General features: G+C 42.9%; 1 protein-coding gene across 1 annotated transcript in view; it reads right to left on the bottom strand.

Moving 5' to 3' along the window:
• Positions 1 to 1,255: 1,255 nt before the first annotated feature.
• fubp3 (far upstream element (FUSE) binding protein 3) overlaps positions 1,256 to 14,999 on the bottom strand; it is a 134,545-nt gene continuing 120,801 nt past the window's right edge. The window contains exon 18 of the mRNA XM_068012272.1: positions 1,256 to 1,397. Coding sequence (XP_067868373.1) covers positions 1,303 to 1,397 — 95 coding nt within the window. The 3' untranslated portion in view covers positions 1,256 to 1,302. The remainder of the gene's footprint in view (positions 1,398 to 14,999) is intronic.

The raw sequence follows: 14,999 nt of genomic DNA, 5'->3' as shown, positions 1-14,999 counted from the left end.
ACCGTGCTGAGTAGAGCGGCGGAAGAGGGAGCGAACCCCCTGTTTGAGACATCACTCACTCTCCAACACTGAAAGTTAAGGAACCCGAATCAAACTCCGAATTGTTACCAGCGAGAAACTTGCCACTTTATTATTCATTGGTGCTGATCAGACGCGCGGCTGCTCATTGTCAGCAAGGCTCCAATATTTGTCGGATTTCCAACAGTCCGCTCCTGTTTTCATCTTTTTAAATACATTTTAAGTATTAGACAGGGGTGATTTGGAACAGAAAAGCAGTCTGGCCCTCTCACTGAACATCTCTATCCTCCTCTTAGTCTCTCTCTGCCTCTCATTCAGAGCGATCAGAAATAATGTCAAATCGGATCAAAGTGAAGCAGACCGATCTTTCACGCCCATTCCTGAAGAGGCTTTTTAAAAAAAAATAAAAGCGATCTTTTTAAAAATTCATTCCCTCTAAAATATTGAAGTCCCAAAGTGAAGGACCGGGTCAAACCCGGACAAGTTTTCTTGCCTCATGGGGAGATGGAATGAATGAAATTGGAGAGGGGGGATTAATGATATAAATATCTCGATATATTTAAAATGCAGAGAAAGAAACTTGCGAATGAATGAATGACAGAGAAGAAGAGATTAGCAGCAGAGCAGCAGCTGCCTTCATAGCCTGTTCGCACTGCTCGCTCCTTTCGATTGAACCCAATAGGCTGGGATGAGTGAGATTTATAGCAGTTTAAACATTCATTACATCCAATACAAAAAGAGGGGCATCTTGAAGAAAGAGAACTTTCATTCGTTTAACGGTTACCAAACCGACCCTGAAAATATACCGGGACACGGGGGCATCTGTTAACTCTGTGAATGAGATCTAGGAATTTTAATATTAGCTCAATTTTAATACTCACCGTTACAGGAAGGGAACAATATTGCGAATTATAGAATTCTCTTCAGTATTAAGCAGCAAAAAAAAAGATTCTCTGCCTCAAATGGAATTCCCCCCGCCACCTGTGGATTCAACATCTATTGGAATATCTAAGCTCCGAGGCTAAAACGCCCGCCCGGATCCAATGTGGCAAATTTTTTTTAAAGAAAGGTTTTTAAAAAAAAAGACTGGACGGATTAAAATTGAGAACGGATAAAGGGAAAATTAAATATTAAAAATGCATTTAAAATTGAAAGAGGAAATGGGAGCCAAGGGTTAGATTGTTAATTGTTTCATTTTGTATGTGAAACGAATACAATAATAAACCACACTCTAACTGAACATATTCGAGCTTGTACATTCATCTAAATTCAACTCGATGTTTTCTAGATTGCTTCTTCAGTTCCTGACTCAGGTCTCTGATTTTCAGCATCCGTTAGTTCAAATTTTAAATGTACTTTTCTTGTGAGCATCATTTGCCCTGCGAATGTAATGAGATTCTGTTAATAAACGACGCGCCTTTCTAACAGAAATTAAAACTGCAATTTTTAAGAAAACGCCGTTTAAGACAACGCAAGCAAATCGCAGTTGTTACCCCGCCGAGCACGGGGCTCCGATTCATTGCGACAGGTCGAGATATTACTCCTATTATTCAAATTACTTCCTCTGTTCACATGCGTTTCCACAAAGATCTTCTCACGCGCTTCATCTGCTTTTATCTTTACCCTCTAATTTAGTCAAAATGCAAGGGTTTTATTTTACACAAGTTGAGCCGAACTCTCAGTACATTGCGTGAATGTGCCTTTAAAAAAAGTTTTAAAGCCTTGGGGGAGGGGGGGGGGGGCTCACATTTAAATTTTTTTTATAAAAAAAAGTTGGAAACGCGTAAATATGTTATAGAATTGAAGTGATCTTTTCTTTCCAATCTCTCAATGTCTCAAAGCGGCCTTTCCTCGCCTTTCTAATGGAAAATGGCTACAAGATCGCGGGGACAATAGACTTCTGCAAATGTTTCTCAATAGATTAAACTCACTGAGTGGGCATATTTGAAGAACTAGATATACAGGCCCTGAATGCAAGTGCGGCATGAAAGCGGAGTTAGGATTAATGGGTGGCGACGTGCCTTATTTGTCAGGATCAAATTTAATTAGGCCTGTACGACCCTCGACAGACAAAAGAACCTCAATATGTATCCAATTTGAAACTCATTTTGTGGGGGTTTCTGTGCAACAGGCTTCTGAAAAGTCAAAGGGAAAAAGGAGCTATAAAAACAATGAAGAGTTTGGGAAGGCAGGTGACTCACGCGTAAAGAGTGTCCTTTGGCACATACTGCACCGGACTTTCGAGCCCAGGTTTTTCTCTCCCTCTTGTAAAAAAACAGATGAAGACCAACATTTGAAAAGACTAAAAAAAAACCGAAAAGGATCGAACCAGCTTTTATTAAACAGTCATTCTTAAAGCATTTGGACACGGAAGGGACTGTGGGAATATTGGCAACTGTTTTCCTTGCTTTGGGACTCGTATCCATTATTAAAGGTCATTATTTAAAAAAATAACAAGGGGATGTTTCAATTTGGGGAAATTGCTTTAAAAGCGGCTGTGTTGGCAGCGGGGGGAATTAGAGCAAGGCAGAGAGGCAAAGGACCCGGGGAAACACAGAGGGGGCTGATCGAGGGGGTGGAGAGAGTTAGAAGCGAACGGGGGTAGCGAAGGTGAGACGGAGAAAGAGAGCGAAACAGACGGAGGCAGCGAGACAGGTAGATGGGGAGAGAGTAGGAGAAAGATTAAAGAGAGAGAAAGAAAAGCAGAGAATGGAAGACAGATAAATGTGGAGATAAAAATAGATAGATAGATAGATAGATAGATAGATAGATAGATAGATAGATCTTTGATTACAGAATGGGTACTATACATGTTTTAACAGACAGTACTGGCCTCTTTTAATACTGCAAAGTTCCTCAGCATCTTTCCAAGAGAGCCGAGCTGCCAGGCAATATCAGCACCTATTTCTCACTTCTCTCTGGGTGCATATGTGTCTATTTGAGCAATGAACCCGTCTGCAGTGCAGCTCCATCCACCTGCCCTGTGTTCACCTGCTCCTTGGGGACATCGCTGCCTGCAGCACTAGTGCAAACGGAATCCCTGAGTCGCGTCCACTGAGCGGAACTGCAAAAAAAAAAGCCCCACTGTCCTAATTTAGACTCCCACCTCCACAGAACTTAATTCGATCTGATTTCAGCTTTGCTTTGGCAACTGGCGTTTCGGAATACTGTCCGACGCCATCCAATTGTGGCAGTGAGATTCGTTCGATAGCACTCGTTTCAAAGCTCGTTTTTCGACAGAGGTGTTGGGAGGGCGAACACTAGGGCTGGGTTAATGGATACTCACTGGGTTGCTCTCAGGTGGTGGGTCGGTGTTGTCTTGGTGGCCGGAATGGGGGGATTTGCGGGCGGATACAGCGGGGTTTCCAGGCGGAATGTTCCCCCCCCCCCACCCCCCTTACCATCACCCCGCTTTGCTCCTCCCTCTCTCTACACTCAAACTTCAAACAAGAGTTACAAAATATTCTCATGCGGATATTCCATATCAAACCCCACAGCCCAGAACAAACAGTCTCCTGTAAAAAGACACACTCCAGTATTCCATGGCACTGCAGGTAATAGCCAGAATAGGTGGTTAGACAAGAAGACAAGACATTACTGGGATTATATTATTGGGATTTGCAAGCCATTTAAAGCGCTGAGAACCGGCGCTCAATGTTGCAATCTGGACACTTAGTTGAAAGATTTTTTTGATACAGTGTTAGACAATGTATCAAATGAAATATATGATCATGAGTTTGGCCGCCGCTGTGTATCTGCTAAATTGCTTTAACAACACTTTGATATTGAAAGAACGTGTAACAGCACCTTTCCCAAGCTGTTCTCACCTGCCCGCCTGTTATTTGCAGCAGAACCTTTGTCTTTTGTTCAAATGCGCGCAACTAAGCGGTATGTGGTCACGGAAAAGGAGAATGAGTTGAGGGAAAGGGAGATGACAAGAATGTTTTCGAGCCGAGACTTCAACGCACAATGTAGGCGGACACTCCAGGCACAGACTGAGCGAGGGCCTTACTGTGGGATGGGGAATTCTGAATTCTGTCCTTTGGATAAGACATTATTACTCATTTAAACGGTGTCTGGATATGCACCTCAACTGCCCTAACCTGCAGGGCGAGGGACCAAATACCGGAAAGTGGCATTAGACTGGGTGGCTCGTTTGTTGGTCACGTGCCCTCTTTCTGAACCACTTTCAATGACTCTATGATTCTGTGATATTAATTCAATACCCCACCTAGCTCAGCGATTCAATAGAAAGTTTCAAAAAAAAAACATGGTGTTCTCTCCTGAGGTTCTGACATGCATTCATCCGCGGACGAACGGATTAACTGGTCATTCAGCTCATGGCCGCTTGTGGGATCTTGCTGTGCACATTATGGCTACATAACAACGACTGAATTTCATGCTGATTAATTGTGTGTGAGGCCCCTTGGGATGCTCCTGAGATATGATAAGACACTGCGTTTATGAGGCGGTGTGCAGTACATGACTGGGAATGTTTTTGTTGGTGCGGAGAGATCAGAATACAGGAATTATATAGGATTTAGTGCAAGTTGGATAGATGGAGGAGCAAGGTGCGGCAGCCCTGCATCCCCTCCAGACTGGGTCCCACTGCCCCATTTCCTGAACCCACATTATATCATTTTGTTTCCCATTTTTCCTCAGTAACCTAAATTCCTGATGTCAAAGTAAAGTTTCAATAAATAAAACGTCCAAAAATGACATTTGACAATAACTTTATCGAAGTTACCGATAGAATTTTTGGGTGCCTTTTAATGCCTTAAAGTTTTTACTTCATGCCTTCGCCCTCTCTCAAATACCTAGACCTTGATACTTTTCCCTAAAACCATGAATAATCTGCTATCTGAAGGCAGGTTCTGTCCACTGAGCGTGTGCAGTGTGTACAGATAGTCAGAATTCTGTCAGCCCAACAGAATGCTTTTTTTCCCCAGCCTGTAACAATATATATCTATTTGATTATTTCACTAAACTATTTGAAGAAAAGTTAAAGTGTGAATTTCAAATATTTTAGAGAAAAGTGAACATCGAGTCTTCTTCTATCACAGGGAGGTTGTCAGAGAGAGGGAGAGAGAAATAGAACCAGGCAAAGACCCCTTCAAACATAATGGGCAGTGTCAATTGCACATTTGTTTTGATTCTAAGCTTTGAAATTTCAAAACAGCCCATCACTTTATTAGTAGAAAAATAAAATTATCGCTAGATTTTGTGTCATAATATCTCAGTTTGTGTTTGTTTGAAAATGATTTGAATACAAACTGGGTGAAAGCAATTAACATTTTTACTTCAGAGAGCAAATCAAGCTGAGAGAGAAAGATAAATACCCTGCCCACTGTTTACATTGACAATGCAAAGCAGATCACTGCTAGCATAAGATTTATTTATACAGCTAAAGTGGGTGAAGCATTAATTATTTGCTATTGATTGGGAAAACCAGGAGAGTGTGAGATAATTAATGGTTTTTAATATCGTCTAATAACAGTGGAAATCGTTCTATTAGATTCATATCAGAAAGTGTTATGACTTTTAGGAAGAATGTTTTCGGAGGCAAATTTGGGGACTGGTTAAAATTGACAGCAAGACTAGACATTGAGAGAAGATGCAATTTATTGCATTACCTCCTCCCAACAATGTTCCAAAACTGAAATAGATATTTTTTTCTGGTTGAAATTGAAATTAATTTCCTTCATGCCATCATGTGTTTATTTAATGTTTGAGAGTTACAGTGAAATCTTTTTAGTTATTTAATATTGTGACACTTATTTATCTAAGGAAAGCAGTATTTTTCAGGAACCAATCAAACAATACTTAATTTAGAAACACAAACAAGAAATGCTGGAAATACTCAAATACAGAACTGCTGAATAAGGGTCACTGACCTGAAACGTTAACTCTGCTTCTCTCTCCACAGATGCTGCCAGACCTGCTGAGTATTTCCAGCATTTCTCGTTTGTGTTTCAGATTTCCAGCATCTGCGGTATTTTGCTTTTATAATACTTAATTTAGTCTTCCTGGAGTTGCACACCTGGGCACCTCCCCCCACCCCCCCTTCTGAAATGCTAACAGATTGGATCCCCTCTGCCCCATGTCTTTCCTCCTAACAGATCTCAGGAATCTAGTGAGTCAAAGTTCACCTTATTGTCCCTGCTCTACAGTGCTGCCAAATCCAAGGACTCTCCCTCGTACAAAGCTCAAGACCTAACCTACTGCTACTAAAGCCCAGCGCTACTAATCACCAGGGTATCAATCTCGAAACTGATAGGCCATGTATGCCACCTTGCTGAATATTTAAAAATGGTAAGAGATGATAAAAAAATGAATAAAGGATATTAATAATCAAAGCCACTCATTTACAATTATCACTGAATAATGTAGAGTCACTGAAATCAATCCCAAAATACCTGTAAAAATCCCAGTATAGCATGTAACAAAAACAGAATTTGGTTCAGTCAGCCTCTGTGTTTCAGCAGCTCTAATAATAGATTGTACATTAAACAGTTTATCATGTGTCGTGGTGATCTGCCCAAAGGCAGGTACTCTGCTCATTTCTCCATGCCTCATGGTCCTGCGCTTTCCTCTTAAGTTGCTCATAACAGCCTCCCATGGGCAACATGACTGGAGAAAAAGTACATGAGGAGGTTTCCATTGCCTTCCTCATGTGTGCTTTAAAGGGAAACACAAGTCCTCTTCTCAAAGGATCCACCACCTGGAAGCAGCCACTGTCCCTCAAGGTTCCAGTTCTTCCGCCACCACCATTGAAAATTCACTCTTTTCACCGTTGTCCATGGCTCGTAACCCTGAGTATGGGATGCTTACCTGGGCCTGGAGTGACTGGGACAACCACTCCGTGAGTTCTCAAATGACCCAGCTACCCTAGGTTTATCATGCCTATTGTAATAAAACTCAATGCCTAACTCAATGACAATAACTTGCATTTATATAGCGCCTTTAACTTAATAAAACAGCTCTTTGCAGGAGTGCTATGGAACAAAATTTGACACTGAGCCACTTAAGGAGATATTAAGCCAGATGATCAAAAGATTTTCCAAAGAGGTAGGTTTTAAGGAGCATCTTGAAAAGGGGAAAGGGAGGTAGAGATTCAAGGAGGTTTAGGAAGAGAATTCCAAAGCTTAGGCATTAGGCAGCTAAAAGCACAGCCACCAATGTTGGAGCCATTAAAATTGGGAATGCCGAAGAGGTCAGAATTGGCAGAGGTCTAGAGGTGGTTGTAAGGCTGGAGGAGCTTACAGAGATAGGATGGGGTTTGAAAACAAGGATGAGAATTTTAAAATCGAGGCGTTGCTTAATGTGGGTCAGTGAGCACAGGCAAGATGTATGAGTGGAACTTGGTGTGAGTTATGATGCAAAGAACAAAGAACAAAGAACAGTACAGCACAGGAACAGGCCATTTGGCCCTCCAAGCCTGCACCGATCTTGATGCCTGCCTAAACTAACACCTTCTGCACTTCCGGGGCCCATATCCCTCTATTCCCTTCCTATTCATGTATTTGTCAAGATGTCTCTTAAACGTCGCTATCGTATCTGCTTCCACCACCTCCCCCGGCAGCAAGTTCCAGGCACTCACCACCCTCTGTGTAAAAAACATGCCTTGCACATTCCCTCTAAACTTTGCCCCTCGCACCTTAAACCTATATCCCCTAGTAACTGACTCTTCCACCCTGGGAAAAAACTTCTGACTATCCACTCTGTCCATGCCGCTCATAACTTTGTAAACCTCTATCATGTCGCCCCTCCACCTCTGTCGTTCCAGTGAAAACAATCCGAGTTTTTCCAACCTCTCCTCATAGCTAATGCCCTCCAGACCAGGCAACATCCTGGTAAACATCCTCTGTACCCTCTCCAAAGCCTCCACGTCCTTCTGGTAGTGTGGCGACCAGAATTGCACGCAATATTCTAAGTGTGGCCTAACTAAGGTTCTGTACAGCTGCAACATGACTTGCCAATTTTTATACTCTATAGCCCGACCGATGAAGGCAAGCATGCCGTATGCCTTCTTGACTACCTTATCCACCTGCGTTGCCACTTTCAGTGACCTGTGGACCTGTCCGCCCAGATCTCTCTGCCTGTCAATACTCCTAAGGGTTCTGCCATTTACTGTATACCTCCCACCTGCATTAGACCTTCCAAAATGCATTACCTCACATTTGTCCGGATTAAACTCCATCTGCCATTTCTCCGCCCAAGTCTTCAACTGATCTATATCCTGCTGTATCCTCTGACAATCCTCATCATTATCCGCAACTCCACCAACCTTTGTGTCGTCCGCAAACTTACTAATCAGACCAGCTACATTTTCCTCCAAATCATTTATATATACTACAAACAGCAAAGGTCCCAGCACTGATCCCTGCGGAACACCACTAGTCACATCCCTCCATTCAGAAAAACACCCATCCACTGTTACTCTCTGTCTTCAATGACCGAGCTAGTTCTGTATCCATCTTGCCAGCTCACCTCTGATCCCGTGTGACTCCACCTTTTGTACCAGTCTGCCATGCGGGACCTTGTCAAAGGCTTTACTAAAGTCCATATAGATAACATCCACTGCCCTTCCTTCATCAATCATCTTCGTCACCTCCTCAAAAAATTCTGCAGACAGCAGAGTTTTCAATGATCTCAACTCACCATGAACAATGCTTTGGGAAATCCATTATTATATAATAATTATATTTTAGCACTACTATACATAAGAAAATCATCATTGCGCTGTATAGATTATAATAAAACTGTTACAATAACACTTTCATATCTAGTTAATATTTTATAAATCTTACATTGGCATGTTTATCCTGTCCATTCTTTTTCATTTGAAATTCCTATGTCCACATTTATAATGGCAATTTCCTATGCAATCTTGTCATGCTGTAATTACGCCTTAACTCTAGTTGACCACTGGTGCTGGGATGAGTGACAAGTTACATAACCAATTTGCCAGTAAAGCCCGACTCGGGTATAAAATTAAAAACCGACCCGGGGCCCGAGTCCTTCAATTTTTTTTTTCATGCCTGACCCGAAAATATCAAACATGTTATTAGTACAGAAAACAAATCGTGTCAAAAAGTAGATTAAAAAGAAAACAACACAAAACAAAACCCGACCACAGCCAACCCGACCCGAGCCCGAATGCTGGACACAGAATATAGACCCGACCCAATCCGGACCCGACACATGTAGTCGGATTTGGTCAGGTTCGGGTCGGGTAGCCAGGCTTTATTTGCCAGTTTCTATTATGAATGTGGGCGCAGAACTTTTAATGAAAATATGAAAAAATTACATCTGCGTGACCCACATGATCTGGTACTGATTCCCTATATCTATCGCCATGGGCAATCCACTAGTAATATATATTCAAAATATAGCTGCTTGTGCTTCTTGTCTTTCTATTACATTATAAATTCCTGTTTGCTATTTAACTATAAATAATAATACAAATTCAATGTATTATATAAAAATTTATCCACTGACCTCTGACACTAATTCCACTTGAACAATATACCTGGACCTGACTTCCTAGCCCCAAAAGTCAGATGTGATGTGTGTTGGGGTCAGGCTAGAAATGATGTGGAAGATCCCTGGGTTTAAGGCAGGATGATCCAAAATGCCATCGGCTTTACCTTAGAATCCAACCACATCACAAATGCTTGTATTTAAGAGGTGTTTCTGTCACAACCTGATGGTGTGGTCAGAAATAATTTAGAGATGAGCTTCTGACCTCATATTCGTGCCATCACTAAGACCGCCTAGTTCCACCTCCGTAACATTGCCCGACTTCGCCCCCGTCTCAGCTCATCTGCTGCTGAAACCCTCATTCATGCCTTCATTACCTCCAGACTTTATTCCAACACACTCCTGGCTGGACTCCCACATTCTACTCTCTGTGAACCTGAGGTCATCCAAAACTCTGCTGCCTGTGTCTTAACTTGCACCAAGTCTCATTCCCCTATCACTCCAGTGCTCGCTGACCTACATTGGCTCCCAGTCAAGCAATGCCTTGATTTTAAAATTCTCATCCTTGTTTTCAAATCCCGCCATGGCCTCGCCCCTCCCTATCTCTGTTATCTCCTCCAGCCCCACAACATTCCAAGATACCTGCTGTCTTCTAATTCTGGCCTCTTGTGTACCCTTCAATCAATATAGTTAAAACACAATATATCTGGTCATTTTTGCACTTCTGAGTGGGATCCTGCTGTGTGAAAATTGACTGCTGCTTTTTCTACAAGAGTGATTGATCTTCAACAGTATCTCATTGGCTGTAATGGGCTTTGGGATGGCCTGAGATTATGAAAAGCTCTATATAAAAGCAAGTCTTTCTTTTTGAATTATAGACATCCCATGAGCTTGTGGGGCAATTAACTGCACACACAAACAAACTGCTGTATATTACATAATTATGCTTCTTTTTAAAAAATTCATTCATGAGATGTGGGCATCGCTGGCTAGGCCAGCATTTATTGCCCATCCCTAATTGCCCTTGAGAAGGTGGTGGTGAGCTGCCTTCTTGAACCGCTGCAGTCCATGTGGCATAGGTAGACCCACAGTGCTGTTGGGAAGAGAGTTCCAGGATTTTGACCCAGCGACAGTGAAGGAACGGCGATATAGTTCCGTCAGGATGGTGTGTGACTTGGAGGGGAACTTGCAGGTGGTGGTGTTTCCATGCATTTACTGCCCTTGTTCTTCTAGTTGGTAGAGGTCGCGGGTTTGGAAGGTGCTGTCTAAGGAGCCTTGGTGCATTGCTGCAGTGCATCTTGTAGATGGTACACACTGCTGCCACTGTGCGTCGGTGGTGGAGCAAGTGAATGTTTGTGGATGGGGTGCCAATCAAGTGGGATGCTTTGTTCTGGATGGTGTCGAGCTTCGTGTGTGTTGTTGGAGCTGCACCTAACCAGGCAAGTGGAGAGTATTCCATCACACTCCTGACTTGTGCCTTGTAGATGGTGGGCAGGCTTTGGGGAGTCAGGAGATGAGTTACTCACTGCAGGATTCCTAGCCTCTGACCTGCTCTTGTAGCCATGGTATTTATGTGGCTACACCAGTTCAGTTTCTGGTCAATGGTAACCCCTAGGATGTTGTTGGTGGGGGGATTCAGCGATGGTAATGCTGTTGAATGTCAAGGGGAGATGGTTAGATTTTCTCTTGTTGGAGATGGTCATTGCCTGGCACTTGTGTGGCGCGAATGTTACTTGCCACTTATCAGCCCAAGCCCGGATATTGTCCAGGTCTTGCTGCATTTATACACGGACTGCTTCAATATCTGAGGAGTCGCAAATGGTGCTGAATATCGTGCAATCATCTTCTGACCTAATGATTGAAGGAAGGTCATTGATGAAGCAGCTGAAGATTGTTGGGTCTAGGGCACTACCCTGAGGAACTCCTGCAGTGATGTCCTGGAGCTGAGATGATTGACCTCCAACAACCACAACCATCTTCCTTTGCGTTAGGTACGACTCCAACCAGCGGAGAGTTTTCCCCCTAATTCCCATTGACTCCAGTTTTGCTAGGGCTCCTTGATGCCATACTTGGTCAAATACTTCCTTGATGTCAAGGGCAGTCACTCTCACCTCACCTCTTGTGTTCAACTCTTTTGTCCATGTTTGAACCAAGGCTGTAATGAGGTCAGGAGCTGAGTGGCCCTGGCGGAACCCAAACTGAGCGTCACTGAGCAGGTTATTGCGAAGCAAGTGCTGCTTGATGGCACTGTTGATGACACCTTCCATCACTTTACTGATGATTGAGAGTAGACTGATGGGGCGGTAATTGGCCGGGTTGGACTTGTCCTGCCTTTTGTGTACAGGACATACCTGGGCAATTTTCCACATTGCCCGGTAGATGCCAGTGTTGTAGCTGTACTGGAACAGCTTGGCTAGGGGCGCCGCAAGTTCTGGAGCACAAGTCTTCAGTACTATTGCCGGAATGTTGTCAGGGCCCATAGTCTTTGCAGTATCCAATGCCTTCAGTCATTTCTTGATATCACGCGAAGTGAATCGAATTGGCTGAAGTCTGGCATCTGTGATGCTGGAGACTTCAGGAGGAGGCTGAGATGGATCATCAACTCGGCACTTCTGGCTGAAGATTGTTGCAAATGCTTCTGCCTTATCTTTTGCACTGATGTGTTGGGCTCCCCCATCATTAAGGATGTGGATATTTGTGGAGCCACCTCCTCCAGTTAGTTGTTTAATTGTCCACCACCATTCACAGCTGGATGTGGCAGGACTGCAGAGCTTAGATCTGATCTGTTGGTCATGGGATCGCTTAGCTCTGTCAATCGCATGCTGCTTACGCAGATGGGCATGCAAGTAGTCCTCTGTTGTAGCTTCACCAGGTTAGCACCTCATTTTGAGGTATGCCTGGTGCTGGTCCTGGCATGCCCTCCTGCACTCTTCATTGAACCAGGGTTGGTCTCCTGGCTTGATGGCAATGGTAGAGTGTGGGATATGGTTGAGTATAATTCTGCTGCTGCTGATGGCCCACAGCGCCTCATGGATGCCCAGTTTTGCATTGCTAGATCTGTTCGAAATCTATCCCATTTAGCACAGTGTTAGTGCCACACAACACAATGGACGGTATCCTCAATGTGAAGGCGGGACTTCGTCTCCACAAGGACTGCACAGTGGTCACTCCTACCAATACTGTCATGGACAGATGCATCTGTGGCAGGCAGATTGGGGAGGATGAGGTCAAGTATGTTTTTCCCTCTTGTTGGTTCCCTCTCCACCTGCCATAGACCCAGTCTAGCAGCTATGTCCTTTAGGACTCAGCCAGCTCAGTCAGTAGTGGTGCTCCCGAGCCACTCTTGGTGATGGACGTTGAAGTCCCTCACCCAGAGTACATTGTGTGCCCTTACCACCCTCAGTGCTTCCTCCAAGTGGTGTTCAACATGAAGGAGTACTGATTCATCAGCTGATGGGAGGGTGGTAGGTGGTAATCAGCAGGAGGTTTCTTTGCTCAAGTTTGACCTGATGCCATGAGACTTCATGGGATCCGGAGTCGATGTTGAGGACTCCCAGGGCAACTCGCTCCCTACTGTATACCACTGTGCCACCACCTCTGCTGGGTCTGTCCCAAATTCTGATACTGCTATGTGTTATGCAGTTATTATTTTGATTATATTATATACATCTCCTGCTTATTAAATGACAGTGTTCTATGTTCTACGATGGTGATACTGGTGTATATGTTATATATGATAGTGTTGTATGAAGTTTTCACCAGCATGTCTTCACTGAAATTTGTACCAGTACTATGTTGTAACTGAAACTGTAAAGAACTCCATTTAGAATGGTACGATCTGCATTTGAATCACTATTTGCATCTAACTAAACATTTCCCTTCTGAAATAAAAACAGAAAGTGTTGGAAATACTCAGGCAGCATCTGTGGAGAGAGAAGCAGTGTTAATGTTTCAGGTCTGTGATCTTTCATCAGAACTGAGTATTTTCAGCACTTTCTGTTTTTATTTCAGATTTCCAGCATCTGCAGTATTTTGATTTTCTTTCCCTTCGATATATTGGAAAGCATTTTGCAACCCATTGTACCCTTGATATGCTTTTACAGTCCCAATTACACCTTGTGTACTCAAATGAGCCACAGAGAGAGGTAGTTATGTGTAGTTATCAGTGGTAGTGCTCAGCTGAAGAACTATTTTCCCCTTTATAAGCCTGCAGTGGAAGCCTGCTTCCGAGATGTTTAAAGGTCAGTTTGCACTTTGTGAAGAAGATCTATCTGATACACTGTGGTCACTGTCTGTCAAGAGTGGGTCTTATCAGCTTAGATTATGAATGGTTGGAGCAAACATGGTCCAAAATTACCTTAGACAGTGTCAGAGCTGGTTCTAGTGGACATGGGTGTACAGTATTAAACTACTCATAGTTCATCAACAATTAAAACCAAACAGGCAAACTCACTCAGACAGAGCAGAGAGATGAAATGCCATACTGACACAATTGGAGGTGAGTGTTAGCAGTGTGGACTCCATTATCTATGTAATTACAGCTCTTTTTTTTTTAACACATCTGTAGCATCACATCTCCAGAACATAACAGCCTATAGGTCAAGAATTTGTGATTGTCCCAACTTTCCATTATCTGCTGATTGCTTTACATTTAACCCATGGGATATTGGAGCCAATCAAAACCAGTCTCATCCATGAGACAGGTAAAAAAGCTCCCAATCAGCAACAAGGAAGTAGCATTAAATCATGTAGTCAAATTACTAATTTTTTACAAACCCAGTAATTGGAAATGAGTGGTGACCAAAAAATTAACCATTCAAATTACTCAAATAATTCCTTTGCACTGTTTTCAGATACCATCTTCTGCTTCATTCACTTCAGCACATGCAGCTCAAATTAACATTTACTCCAGAGTTGAACATACAGTGGAATATAATTTTTTACAGAAGCAGTGTGTGTGTGTGTGTGCAAGCACTCATGTAAACAAACACTTGGAAACATTTCCCATTCTATATTGGTGTGAACGTGATTCCATTATTAATATTTTTTTGAGGACATGTGTTTAAACGACTGTGGAAAATACCTGAGGAGATGCTGGACTTGTTTTTTTTTTAAAAAAACGGTCACTGGAAGGAACACTTGGGACATTGTTTAAAAACAAACACCTACTGGAAGTCTCATGTCCAGAATAATGGCTCAGGAGTTTTGGTTTCATTTTTGGAGATTGTTTGGAGTGCAGTTGGTGTATATCCAACTAAGAGAGAAGTCACCCAACTCAACCTTTGCCAACAGTGTTGAAAAATCTTAAGAATCCAGCGTGATAGCTGAACCCACTGATGCAATAATTCTCCCCAAAAGCCTGCAAGACTACTCCTCAACAGTACTTCTGAAAAGCTCCCAGTGACAGCCGTCTCTGTGTACCCGGATGCCAGACTGAAAGTCACGTGGAACATTTCATATCTTATCCATTTTTTCTTCAAGAATTCACAAGTATTTGA

The sequence above is a fragment of the Heterodontus francisci genome, chromosome 32 (genome assembly GCF_036365525.1).
Source record: "Heterodontus francisci isolate sHetFra1 chromosome 32, sHetFra1.hap1, whole genome shotgun sequence".
In the NCBI taxonomy this organism is placed as follows: Eukaryota; Metazoa; Chordata; class Chondrichthyes; order Heterodontiformes; family Heterodontidae; genus Heterodontus; species Heterodontus francisci.
Note: the sequence above shows the minus strand (reverse complement) of the source record. Positions and strands in the feature narration are given on the sequence as shown.